This window comes from Mustela putorius, unplaced genomic scaffold, assembly GCF_011764305.1.
Source record: "Mustela putorius furo isolate JIRA1106 unplaced genomic scaffold, ASM1176430v1.1 tig00001059_pilon_pilon_pilon, whole genome shotgun sequence".
Lineage (NCBI taxonomy): Eukaryota > Metazoa > Chordata > Mammalia > Carnivora > Mustelidae > Mustela > Mustela putorius.
In genome coordinates, this window is record NW_025421553.1 from 4,440,753 (window position 1) to 4,454,506 (window position 13,754).

At 39.1% G+C, this 13,754-nt stretch overlaps 1 protein-coding gene and 1 pseudogene across 4 annotated transcripts in view; one reads left to right on the forward strand and one right to left on the reverse strand.

The window, feature by feature from the left end:
• Positions 1–13,754, reverse strand: part of CAMK4 (calcium/calmodulin dependent protein kinase IV) — a 232,289-nt gene that overhangs the window by 106,797 nt on the left and 111,738 nt on the right. For 3 of the 4 annotated variants that reach the window (XM_045087141.1, XM_045087140.1, XM_045087142.1), the window contains exon 3: positions 12,489–12,567. The exons of the other annotated variant lie outside the window; for it this stretch is intronic. In XM_045087141.1, coding sequence (XP_044943076.1) covers positions 12,489–12,567 — 79 coding nt within the window. The remainder of the gene's footprint in view (positions 1–12,488; positions 12,568–13,754) is intronic. 4 annotated transcript variants of the gene reach the window in all.
• Positions 5,482–6,102, forward strand: LOC106006683 (annotated as a pseudogene).

The following is a 13,754-nucleotide window of genomic DNA, read 5'->3' on the forward strand; positions in this document are numbered from 1 at the left end:
TCACTGGAAAGACCATGCCCCTGTGGGTTACTTAAGCAAGCACAGAAAGAACAGAGCAAGGGAGAAATAGCTCTGAGACAGATTTATGTTGAATATTTACCTTACAGAAATTCCTTTAAACTAATAGAGACTCTTAAATGAGGAAAAACTGAGATATCTTTGGCTGGAAAGTTTAAGCCTCTTTTCTGATATCCAGGGGCACTAGTCTTGGGAAGAATTTTAATTGTCATAGAAAATAGAGGATACTTTAATTTTTTTTTTTTTGGCAGATAAAAATGTGATAGGTAAATTTTGATACTTATCCATATTCCCCTTCATAAAAATGTCAAATTTTAAAAGATGACAATAGTAACCTTGGATCTGCTTTATCAATGAAAAAAGTCATTCACAACTTATAGTACTTTATTATGTATGCCCCTCCCTTGACACTGATCACAATACCCAAATGTGTCCTCATGTTACTATGGGAAAATAGTTCTAGGCTATTCCAATCTCAAAATCTAAAAAAAAAAAAAAAATCTTCCCAATGACAGCTTGGTATGTTGTGTGTTGGGGGGGGGGAAGCACTGTAGATATAAAAACTCATTTGATACATTTTTCAGATTTCTGGAGTAAAGATAAATATGAGAAGCTTTAACTAAACTTATCTTGTGATGTGGACACTTGCAGCAGAGAAGAAACTGGAATTTCATACACACAGCCATGCCTGGGGTCACTGCATTCCATCTACCATTAAGACAAAGTGTGAAGAGGAGCGCCTGGGTGGCTCGGTCGGTTAAGCAACTGCTTTTGGCTCAGGTCATGATCTCTGAGTGCTTTGGGGATTGAGCCCCACATCGGGTTCCCTGCACAGTAGGGAGCCTGACTCTCCCTCTCCCTCTGCCCACCCCCTGCCCCATTACTTGTGCTTGCTCTCCCTCTTTCAATCAAATAAATAAAATATTAAAAAAGACAAAGTGCAAAGATTCACACCAAGCAATGTGTATCGGTTGCATATTACACACGCCCCAGTTACTCCTCTTTATTTGGTAGTGAATATTGTGTGCTGAAACTCATTAAACTAAACTTTTAACAACAATTTGGAAAAGAAATATGTTGCTTGTGTTCTCTGCACATAAGGAATATTATTTACCTTTGTTACCAGTGTGACTTAAAAATACACTCAATTTCTCAGTTTCTGTGTCAACAAAGGCTTTTCTTCATCGTTTATCAGCTTAGTAAAGAGCAATATCCAGTGTCAGTGTCAGATCTGGGCCATGATCACTCCTACCTTTGGTCTTTTTTTTCTTTTTTCTTTTTCTTTTTTTTTTTTTTTTTTTTTTGCCTTTTTCTATCAGGACCTCACTGGTATAAATAGAAAGGACCCAGATTGGGACTCAAAAGCCTTGGGTTCAAATTCTATATCCTATTGTGTACTTTGGACATGTCTTTCTTCTAAAACTCCCATAAGTAAATACTCCCAAGGGGCACGTTGTGTTAACAGGTGAATGGGGCCACACAGTGTTTAACAATCAATGTGGGCACCATTCTTATTAGCACCATGCTCCTTCAGTGTTAAAACTTCTGAAGAGGCATAGGGTGATTTGAGGGCACTAGTTTTAAAAAAAAAAAAAAAAAAAAAAAAAGGCAGTTGAAACCTGTTGGGTCCACAGTTCCGGGAATGCAGGAGGAACAATAGAAATGACCGCTGGGGCCACCATCTTCCAGTCACCTCCCCACCTCTTTCCTTAACCTTAGACTCTCCTGCCAAAAGGGTATACGCCCAGGTCACGTCTCCATATGCAGGAAACAGGAGCATCAGGAGCCCTCACCCCATACCTTCCAATCACCAAATATGGATGTGAGCCCTTGCTCTGCCTCGGCCTGATAAAAGACCCCCGCCAACTCCCTCCCAGTGCAACTTCCCTGACTCCCTCTCTCTTTCTTTCTTTCTTTTTTTTTTTTAAAGATTTTATTTATTTATTTGACAGAGAGAGATCACAAGCCGGCAGAGAGGCAGGCAGAGAGAGAGGAGGAACCAGGCTCCTTGCTGAGCAGAGAGCCCGATGTGGGGCTCGATCCCAGGACCCTGGGATAATGACCTGAACCGAAGGCAGCGGCTTAACCCACTGAGCCACCCAGGCACCACCTCCCTCTCTCTTTCTGTGAGTTGCGGAACCTAACCCAAGGGTGCCCACCTCCTCCCGGCGTAACTTTCCTGGCTCCCCTTCTCCTGAGCCCTGAAACTTTGCTGGAGACTGCCTTTAATAAATCTTGCCTTGTGCCTGGCTCGCCTGGTGCCGTGTTTATCTCGCCTGTGAAATTTTACAAAACCTAATTCAATAGTGAAAATTATTTGAATCTCTTCTATTTAATATCCCCTGCACACAGCATTCATTTCCTCTCTTTTAGCAGATTAGTGGTTTTCGAGTTTCATGACTTTATCTTTTTTTTTTTTTTAGATTTCTTTCTCCCCTCTCTTCTCACATTGTTTGGGTGGATGCAGCTTTGACCATCATTCAGCATTATACCATAAATATAAAAATAAAAATTTATTGAAACGCTCTTCTCTGTTAACACTAATTCTATAGTTTTTCTCTTTCCTAGTAAACTATGAATCCCAAGACTGGTTTGAGGCCAGTAGGCTGTGTTCCTTCAGGCTGTCTTCAGCTCTCTGGTTGTGGACCACTGGGTACAACTCCCCAGCTCTGATCTTCTGACCTTGGTTCCTTTCAACTTTCATGCTCCCAACACCTCTCTTCTGGTTACAGGCCTTTCACATTCAGCTCTCTGAGAAGTTTCTAATCTCTTTCTTCTACTTGGGTGTGGCAACATACGCTCTTCCTATAAGATTTCCTGTTTGTGGCTAGGTAAACATCTTCCTTTTAGGGTGAAGATCACTTTAGAACAAGCTGCCCACTACTTAAAAAATACTAGAGGTTTAAATGTGATCATCTAAGTCGCTGGTGTCACAGCCAAGTGTGCTTCCTTTCAGGCAACAGTATCCGAGCATGAGCCTATATTCTCAGTCTCTCTTTCTCCCCCATCTCTCACTACCCTTCACAGCAGGTTGTCTGAATTAAGGTGTTTATTTTTAAAAAGGCAACAAAATACTGTTGAGAGAGCCATATAATGAGAAGACAGATAAGCAAACTAAATTGTGACAGATTCCAGCAGCATTTCTACCAAAAAAAAAAAAAAAAAAATCAAACTGCAACAACTAATTCTCTGAAAGAATGTTCAGACTTCCAAGTGGATCTCTGAATGGTTAAAGCATATAAATCAGGTCAAGTTTTTAACATTCCACTCCACTACCACCTTTTTCTTTTGTAGACATATACTTGTCATAAACTGAATAAAATTTCCCTGTTCCTATTCCAGGAAACCTGGCTTAACAGTTCCTATGAAAATAAATAATAGGTTTCAACTGACAGAATGCTTGAAGAAGTTTCACTTCACTTGACGCAACTTGTTATCTGCAAGCGACTTTCCTTAATGTGTTCTGAGATCTCAATTGGGCTCAGAAAGTCTATTTGAGCTACAGATTTATATTCTCCTTTCCTTCACTGACCAAAGGAGACCTTGACTTCACTTTTAGAGCATATCCATGAGTGGTTAAAAGTGGCTATGGCATCATTTAATAGATGCATATCTTTAACTCAGATGGACCCAGACATCTCTTTTACATACATCATAGCAAATGGAAAATAAACGGCTCATGGGCAGTTTTCTGTGTTCCCAAAAGCTAGGCATAAAGAGACAAGAGCAAGTAATCCCAAATTTACCCAGTGGGATGAATGGTATTATCTCTATTTTAGGATGGAGGATTCTGGAAATCTCCTCTAATGGAGATGACCTGAAGATTCACCTACCAAGAATTTGGGAAGAGGACAATGTATCTTCTGTAATTTAATGGAGAACAACCTTTCAAATTCTCCTGCAACATCATAGTTATATACTCAAATAGTTAACTCATAAGAATATAAGGAAAAGTGAATAGACATTAAATACTAAATCACAGAATGATTAGCAGATCACAATGTGTGTGTCTTCAACTAACTCAGAAGAAAGGCCTCTTTCATCCTTTAGCACTTATGGAAATTTTATAAAAGTTAAAGGCATTTTCTCATAAATTAAATTATTCAACAAAAACCTTCACAGAAATTGATAGGTAGCATTACATTCTAATAACTAAAATAGGGCAAAATTTAGACCTGGAACAGCTTCTACACTGTGGATGTAGTCACACTGCTCCAATGCTGAGAAACAGATAGAACCATAAGGTTGAAAGCACTCTAAATCTAGTAATCACAAGCCCCCAAGATTTGTTTACATAGGAGTTCACAGGATCAGGAATTTTTATTTAGCACCAGATTGAATTTGATAATAGTAGTAAAATATGCACCCATTTTGGCAGAAATTTTAAAAACACTCTAAAAACAATATAATTCATCTTATTCATCCAGAATTGCACAATGTGTCGGGTGCTGCTTACCACTCAGTTTTAAATGAAGCAAATGAGAACATCAGAATTGCAAAGAAGGAACGGGTACTATCATAATATAAAATGCTTGTGTGGAGCCTTTATAATCAATAATAAAAATAATTTTCCCATTTATAACAAACTTCCTGGGTGTTGAGAAATATTTTACCCAAATTATCTCACTTTAATCATCACTAGAACACTATGAGCTCGATGATCTTGAAGCCATTTTACAGATGAAGAAACTAAATTTCAGAGATTTATATAATTTGTTGTAAAGCCACACAAGTAGGAAGTGGCAGAAGGGATTTTGAACTCAATCTGTCTGGCTCCAGAGCCCATAAGCTCACCCCACAACTACACAATCACTCTTAAGGAGAGTCAGAATACCTATACATGCTGAACTCGCACTCCGGGATTGGCTCTCAGACTCTGGTTTTATATACTGAGACTCAGTACTGGGTACTTCATGAAAGGGCACGGATTTTACAGTAAGCTGAATGCAATCTCTTCCAAGAGCTGAGCCATACAGCTAGAAATTTCATCTCAATTCTAGAATTCAAATATTTGTCTCCAAAATTCCAGGGACACTATAAATGATTGGTGAGCATGATTTTCTTAAATCTCACTCAGTTCTTGAATATGAGCTATACGGATGGGGCTGAAGTGTGATTGATTATTTAGATATGACCTGAGGTATGTACTTCTCAGGAAAAAAGGTAAAGCCTGTGACTCACTCCTGAAATAGTAACTGCATTATCACTGTGCCATTCTTCCAAAGTTGTGATTCCATTTAACTCAGCAAAATTCAGTCCAAACTGAAGGTTCCTTCTGCTGAATCTGTTCAAATTCTGACACTTTCTCGAATCTGTTTTTCTCATTTTGCACAGTTTTAAGTTCAGCATATTCGAAAGTCATGTGATATCAGTAAAAAGTTTCTGTCTAGGGAGTTGCCAGGACAACACCGCCAGAGCGACAGAGCAACAGGCAGACGCCAGCACTCTGACCAAGCAGCAGCTGCAAGCTGAATGACATATTACAGGCTGACCGAGGACTGAAGAGCAGATTGCAGAAGTCAAAGATGCCTTTTCGCCATTTGACAAGGATGGTGACAGAACTGTAACAGCAAAGGAATTGGGAACTGAAATGAGGTCTCTTGGGCAGAATCCCACAGAAGCAGAGTTACAGGACATGATTAATGAAGTAAGATGCTGATGATAATGGCACAATTGACTTTCCAGAATTTCTGACAATGATGGCAAGAAAAATGAAAGGCATGGACAAGTGAAGAAGAAATTAGAGAAGCATTCCATGTGTTTGATAGGATGTCAATGGCTGTATTATGGCAGCAGAGCTTTGCCATGTGATGACAAACCTGGGAGAGAAACTGACAGATGAGGTTGATGAAATGATCAGGGAAGCAGATCTTGATGGTGATGGTCAAGCAAACTATGAAGTGCTTGTACAAATGATGATAGCGAAGTGAGGACGCTATACAGAATGTGTTCACTTTCTTGTACAAAATTGTTTATTTGCCTTTTGTAACTTGGCTGTAAAATGCTGTCAAAAAATATGCACGTGCAATAATGAGGACTTCACTTCTCCATGCTTTCTTCCATTACCTTACTGTCATTTTCTTGAAACCGTATTTTGGAAAATCGATCAAGTAACATGTTGAATGTGGCTTACTCTGGGTATATCTAAGCCCTTCTGCACATCTGAACTTAGAGGGAGTTGGTCAAATGAGGAAACATCTGGGTTATGCCTTTTTAAGTAGTTTTCTTCGGGAACTGACAGCATATTGTTGAAGTGTGGAGTTGTAACTCTGAGTGGACTATGGACAGTCACAATATGCACTTAAAAGTTGCACTGTTGCAAAATGGATATTATCCAGGTACTCATACACTGTTTTTTTGTACTGCTTATCCTGTACCAGAAACATTTTCTTCTATTGTTGCTTGCTTTTAAACTTTATTTAGCCTCTTGAAGAAAATATGCTTATGGAACAATTTGCCTTGAATCCACTTCAAGTTGTAGATTTGTTTTCCAATAAAAAAATTACAATTTACCACCCCCCCCAAAGTTTCTGTCTTCTAAATCATGGGTTATCCTAATAGCTGTGCTAGTTAGAATCCTTTAATGTCCCTAAATTGTTAATCTGAGGTAGTAGCTTTGTAAGTCCTTTTTCTCTACTTCAATTTCTTCTAAATATCACATAAAATGGAGATGATAAAGGCTCATGAATGAAGGGAAAAAAAAGGTAGCCTTGTTTCCTTCACTCTTGATTCATGTTTTACAAAGTTCATGGAACAAGTTCCACTGATATCTGCAATCACTTAGTTCTTCTATGCAAGGCAATAAAGAACTTGGCGTGACCAAAATGGCACTGCCTATGAGTCTGTACTTGTTTCAAAGCTAAAGTTCCAAAACAGGCCACTTTTTTCCCAAGAGGAGAGTATGGATGCCACTCCAAGGGATTTGATGACTATACCAGTACAAGGAACTTGAATACTTGCAGGAAAAATTAAACAAATTCATGATCACAAAAGCCTTTCAATTCATTTTCTTCTTTGTTTACTCTTACTGTCCTCAAAACTTTGTCTGTATTAATGACACAATGAGATGAACAGATATTGCTTTTGGAAATGTCTAGGTTTTTCAGTAAAGTGATGGTTCAACTAATTTTCTGGCACTTCAATACATTTGTAATAGAGAGAGTCACTGGAGTTTACCATAACATTTTTAGAAACTGCAAGATTTTGAAATGCTTTTTGAATGGCCAGAAGAAATGCTAATTTATGATAAAATAGGATGTCAATGTCGAAGTATGTTTTAACCTAAATTTTTGGCTATGAGAATTTTCATATATACTGAGATATTGAAATACCCAGCATGGATGCTAGTATATTGTCTTATATTCAATAATTATTGATTTTTGCTATATTTTCTTTCTCTCCTCATATGTACACACACTACTCACATAATTTTTTGTAGCTTAAGTATTTGAAAGTAAGTTGCAGACATTATTACTTTGGTTAATATGTATTTTAATGTATACTAATTCTATGAAGTATAGTTGTCTATATATAAAGTATATGGTATTATATACATATAGAAAATATGTCAGTTAAAAATATTTTTATTATAATTACACATTAATTTCCCATAAAGACATTTTTATTAGTCAAAATACCCAACTGTCTAAACATGACAATTTGTGTTTATTATAAGCATTAACCCTGTCCTTACCTGATGACCAAAGAAATATGGATTTCTCCATAAGAGCTAGTGCTTTAGTCTATCTTCCTGTGGATAAATGAGAGTCAGTGTCTATCACCCAGACATGTAAGTGCCTAACGGATACTCAGTGATGAATTAGGAGTAAGTCTCTTATTGCCAATGTAAACTAAGTCCTTCTCCAAATATTAAGCTATAGAAAGGTACATCATATTGCCACAAAATAAAATTTGGGCAAATTGCCTTTAAAAAGTATTTAAACAGATCCTGGGAAAGAGGATTATTGTTATCAAATAATTATAAAAGAGATGAGAAATCTTTCTTGGACTTAAAAGTGTTCATATGTGAATTTAATCACCTATAAACTGGATTGAGTTTTCTTAGGTTTATTAACTTTCTTGAATATGATATAAGTTTCACTTATCTTCAAATAACAGATTGAATACATATTTTGAAATTCACCTCGGAAGTCTTTTCTTATAGATAGTATTATGGGCAGAATTTTATCCCCCCAAAAAAGATTATATTGAAGTCCTAACCAGCAGTACTTCCAAATGTGACCTGGTTTGGAAATTGAGTTATTGTGGATATAAGTTCACTTAAGATGAGGTCACAGTAGAGTAGGGTCTGCCCCTAATCCAACAGGAACGGTGTCATTCTAAGAGGAAAATTTGGACACAGACAATGTGCAGAGGGAAGATGAGTTGCAGACACAAAGGGAGAAGGTGGCCACATGACAACAGAGGCAGAGATTAGAGTGACACATCTGCAAGGCAAGTTTCTGTCACCAGGAGCAGGAGAGAGGCATGTGAAATGCCAATTGAATATTACCCCCACCTTAAAAGACCACCAGAGACGTGAGTCAAAGCCAATCAGCAAGGGTCGTTTATTGCAGGTTCGAACCTGGACCTCTGCGCCGCTCGTTGCCAATAACGCCGAGAGGTCCAGAGCTGGGTTGGTGCAGGGTTTTTATCATGGAACAAGTTCTCCCTGAGCACTCTTAGAAAGTATTGACCCTGCCAAAACCTTGATTTCAGACTTCTGGCCTCAGAACTCGAAGAGAATAAATTTCCATTGTCTTAAGCTTCCCAGTGTGGTAGTTTATTACAGCAGATCCAGGAAATTCTCACAGTTAGCTGATAATAGATGATAGGTAGATAAATAGATATGATGAGGGAGCAGGAGGCTGGCTGAGGACAAAGTAAAAGCTGGCGCCTTGCACCCCCTCCCCTCCATATGTGTAGCATTCCTCAGGCACCCCTGACTGCCATAAAACGACAAATAGTTAACGTGCAGGGATCGCAATCCTGCAGAACAGGAATCTCCCTTGCCCTACAAGATGTCCTAGAGACCTAAACAGGGAGGTTACCTTATCAATAGCACAAATTTCCAGAGGCAAATAACTCTTGGTTCCTGAAGCCCTAATGTCTCCCTCCCACCACAAACTGGAGGAGACTGGAGTAGAAAGGAATGTAAATGATAGCCAGATCATAATGCCCCACCAAGAATCTCCCAACAATCTTGATGTTAATACCTGACCTAAGGACGACATTGATCAAGCCATAAGGGCAAGGACTCCCCCCGGCACCTTGTAGGCTCTCCCTAACATGTGAGAACTCTGTTGAAGTCTCCCGTTCCTTCACCACCTCCCCCCAACCGTGGGGTATATAACATGCCCACCCTCACAACCCGGGGCAGCAGCTCTTCCTGCCCACGGGTCCTGTCCCCGTGCTTTAATAAACCACCATTTTGCACCAACGACGTCTTAAGAATTCTTTCTTTAGTTGTCGGCTCCGAACCTCCTCACCCCACCGAACCTGACTTAGGTTCTGGGACTTCATCAGATAGATAGACAGACAATCTTTCGGATCTTTTAGGTTTAGGTCTAGTCATAAAATGAAGACTAGAGGAATTATCCAGTAAAGTAATATAGTGGTCCTAAAATTATTAGTTGAACCACCAAAAACTGCCATTTTTTGTAGGTAAAAAAAAAATGATTTAAGAGAGGTAGTTTTATGTGGCTCAATCTAATAAATAGATTGATTAAATAATTCCATTTCTAAAGTCTCCTCTTTCCTGAAAGAGCAGATCTTTAACTGAATTCACTAGGAAAATGGTTTGTTTTCCTTGCATTGCTTTTCTTCTATAAAGCGATTCCTAGGCTTCATTCATTTCATTTAGAGAAGGAAGTTCTGGCCTCCTGACCTATAAGAAAGGAAGCGCTGGAGGCAATTCCTTTTTGAGGTTTTGCCTCCTGGTCTCTCATTTACACATCTCTGTGCATGGTTTATTCTAGGAGACAATGCTGGAGATTCCATCCAATTCATGTTCAAAGCTTGGGTTTCTCCAGGGGATTTTCTCTCATTCCATTTGGCACAGCAGTGACAGTGTTTGACAACATCTGCCTTCCAGCACCACTCGACAGCTCCATCTGACACTTGGTTCCCATCCACATTTTCTTCCCGCCTGTCTTCTGAGGAAGATGTTTCCACAACAGAGGTGGAGAAGAGAAGACAGCAAGGGCAAACCAGAGCTTTACTTTCCCAGTGAATAACTCACGAACTCACAAAACGTCTTCTCCTGTCTCTTAATCTAATTCAACCAAAGATTTTTGACATAAACTTCTCAACCAGCTCTTCGTACTTTGGGATTCTGAGCATTCAAACACCATTTCTGAGTGATTCTTCTACACATCCATACAGCTAATCCCTTTCAAAGTTTCCTCCACTCTGAAAACAAAACAACCACTCACAAATTTTACTGACAGTTTTTTTAACCAGCAAGAAAGAATATAATCAAGTCCGAAAACATCTATGTGACCACTGCTAAAACATGCTTATTTATCTTCATAAAAAGTAGATATTTACTTACAAGTTCCACTTCATAAAATTGTGATAATCCTTAGTTCAAATAAATGTTATGACTCTAAGAAATCGATTTAAGAGAAAATTCCAAATCTTATCAATCAAAAGATTCCTCTACATTCTGGAGTACTTAAATTATTGCCTACACCAAATAGGAATCCCTTTGGGTTTATAGTAGCAACTGCCATTTAAATTATTATTCTTCACTTAAACTGTCTTTATTAGTTTGCTCTGGCTTCGAATTCTAACAGATTGTTTCAAAATGTCATTCTACTTCTACTCAATTGAAAACACCCTGCCATTACTCTCTTCATTGTATGAGATTCTAAAATTTCTAAAATTTCCCTGGGCCAGACAATACATAAACAATTGGTGATATTAGAAAAAAAAAATAAAAATCCTTCAGTCTAAAAGAGGTATCATTTGATTTCAAGATTTATGATATTTCTCTCCTCAGTATACTTTACAGCTGGGTTTTCAGAAGTATATATATTTCACATATGTGTTCACATAGAATTTGAGAAAGGAAGAATGTGCTACAAAGGAATATGTTATGTTTTTTTGTGGTTTTATAAAGGCAAACTCTTTCAAGACAGAGAATAGCCATGCACTGCATTGACAAACACTCTCTGGGATACAGGGACTATCATGAATGCTGGTGTCAGATGCTGCCACTTCTATCGTGAACTCTCACCTGCTGTACCTCATTGGAGATGAGCCAGAGTAACTTTGCCCCCTTGGCTCACCTATGAGCATATGGCAAAAGGAAGCAATATGAAAACCCAATCCTTCCTTCTTGTTCAAACAGAGACTTCTTAAATGAGCAGGCTCGGTCCTAGAAACAACAGTATTGGTCTATTTGCACTTAATTGAAGCAAACCCAACATTTGAAAATCAAGTTAGAAGCTGATGACTCCTTTCACAAATACATCTATTTGTGTTTCATTTAGGTATTTTTTAAAATAGCAAGCATGTCTACTATACTAAACTATGGAGATTCTTTATCTGTACACATTGTATGGACCTATTTTATATTTTTATATTTTAGCCAGAGGCTTCCATTGAGGTTAAACAAAAATCTTGTTTAACTCTGAAACTCTCCCTGCTCCCCTTCCCTCAGGGGACTTACTTAAAAACAAGTCCTGGAAACCAGCTTCAGGTAACAAAGCCCAGATACAAAGGTGGGTCAGGCCAGGTGGAGACATCAATCAGTGGGGGGTTACATACTGTCTCCCTAGCTACCAAGGAGTATGGGCCCCCTGCCCTTTGGGAGCCTTTTTGGCACCAATCCTAATCAAGGTGTAACAGGCTGGTTCAAATATCTACTAGGGTAAATTGTAATTCAATTGGTCACCTAGCCTCACTGTGGAGTTTCCCGTGTGTGTTACAATCTCATTGGTCACCTGTGTGAGACCAAGCTGGACCGCATGGCCTTTGCCCTTAAAAGCTATTCTGTGAAACAGAGAAGGGTCACCCTTTCTTGTAAGAGGTGCGTCCCCAAACGTTCGGTTTGATTCTTGACGCTTGGTGTGAAATAAAGCTTTGCTTGACCTTTGCTTTATATCAGTCTCACTCCTTTAATCACGGACCCATTATTGGGGCATAACACACATATATGGACATGTGTACACATATATGTACATATGTACATTACTAGTATACAAAGTATACCAGGTCTACCTGCCAGTTCTAAAGGTTTCTCCTTGCCACACTTCTCCCCACAACCACATCCAGTCTCAGATCCAGTCGCTTTCAAAGAGTCATGGAGTTTCCACTAGAAAACAACTCATTTGGCTGCACTTTCAAGTGAGTTAGCTGTACACAGTAGTTCTCTGGCCTCTTTATCCTGTGAATCAGGGTTCCTGGCTTCTCCAGGTCACAGATCCCTTAGAGATGCTGTTTGTTATATAATAAAATAAACTTACTGTTTTCTTTAACACTTTGAGAGCATAAGGCTTCTGGGTCCCCTTCTGTTTGCATCTGTACACAATGGATGTAGCACCCCTTGAGGGGGGAAAAAGACAAAAAGAAAATGTTATGCTCTGGACATGAAATCAAGGGGAAAGCTTGAAAATAAATCTCTCTTGCAGTTACCCTCATAACTGACAAGTATTTATAAGTTCTACTACAGGACCAGCCCAATAGTTTTTTTTTTTTTTTTTTTTTTTTTCCACAACTGAATATGGTTTGCTCAGAAAAAATCTAGGTTTTCCAGTCTGTTCTTTTCCTTCTGGCCCATCCCTATACAAGTAACATGCCCAGGGCCGCTGCATTCAGTAGGCTCTGGAATAACCTGGGTCCTCAGGTGAACATCACTTTTGGATGACATCCTCCAAATTTCACAGTCCCTGGGCTTTCATAAATTTCAAATTAGCCATACAGCTTCAGGGAGAGAGTTTAAGTTCAGCACTGGGCTGTAAGGGTCAGGACAGTGAGCAAACTTGCCAAAGGAAGGGGGACCCCGTGAATTTACACCAATTCATTTGGTGCCCTGGCATTCTCCTGGTGTTAACATTAGCTCCACAGAGCTTCTGGCTCTTTCAACTTGGTGAAAATTGCTACCATTTATTTATATATGCCTAACAAAAATAATTACGTGAGGGGCACCTGGGGGGGGGGCTCACTGGGTTTAACCTCTGGCCTTTGGCTCAGGTCATGATCCCAGGGTCCTGGGATGGAGCCCTGCATGGGGCTCTCTGCTCAGCAGGAAGCCTGCTTCCCCCTCTCCTCTGCCTGCCTCTCTGCCTACTTGTGATCTCTGTCTGTCAAATAAATAAATAAAATTTTTAAAAGAAATAATTATGTGAGATACCCAGGGGAAAATATTACAGAAATGGTTAAGAATATATAGACGAAAAGTAGATCTTTCTGTTTAAAAAACTCAGATAAGTACAGAATGTTTACCTGTAAAGGAGAATGGCAAGAAGGGACTCAGTAATTGTCCACGTGTGTGAGGTTACTAAAAGGAGAACACTGAAAAACAGACAGTGTGGTCTTGATGTTCTCTCTCCTCACACAATAGCAGAGCAATGAAATAGAGGCAAAAGAAGCCCACAGACCAAGCAGGCTTAAGTTACATGCTCAGAAAGGGAACTTTAGATGAATCTTAAAATAAGATCAGTTGAAGTAAATCTGTCACACTTTGAAAACTAGGCCAAAGGAACTCTTATGACATATTCAATCCCGTGGTT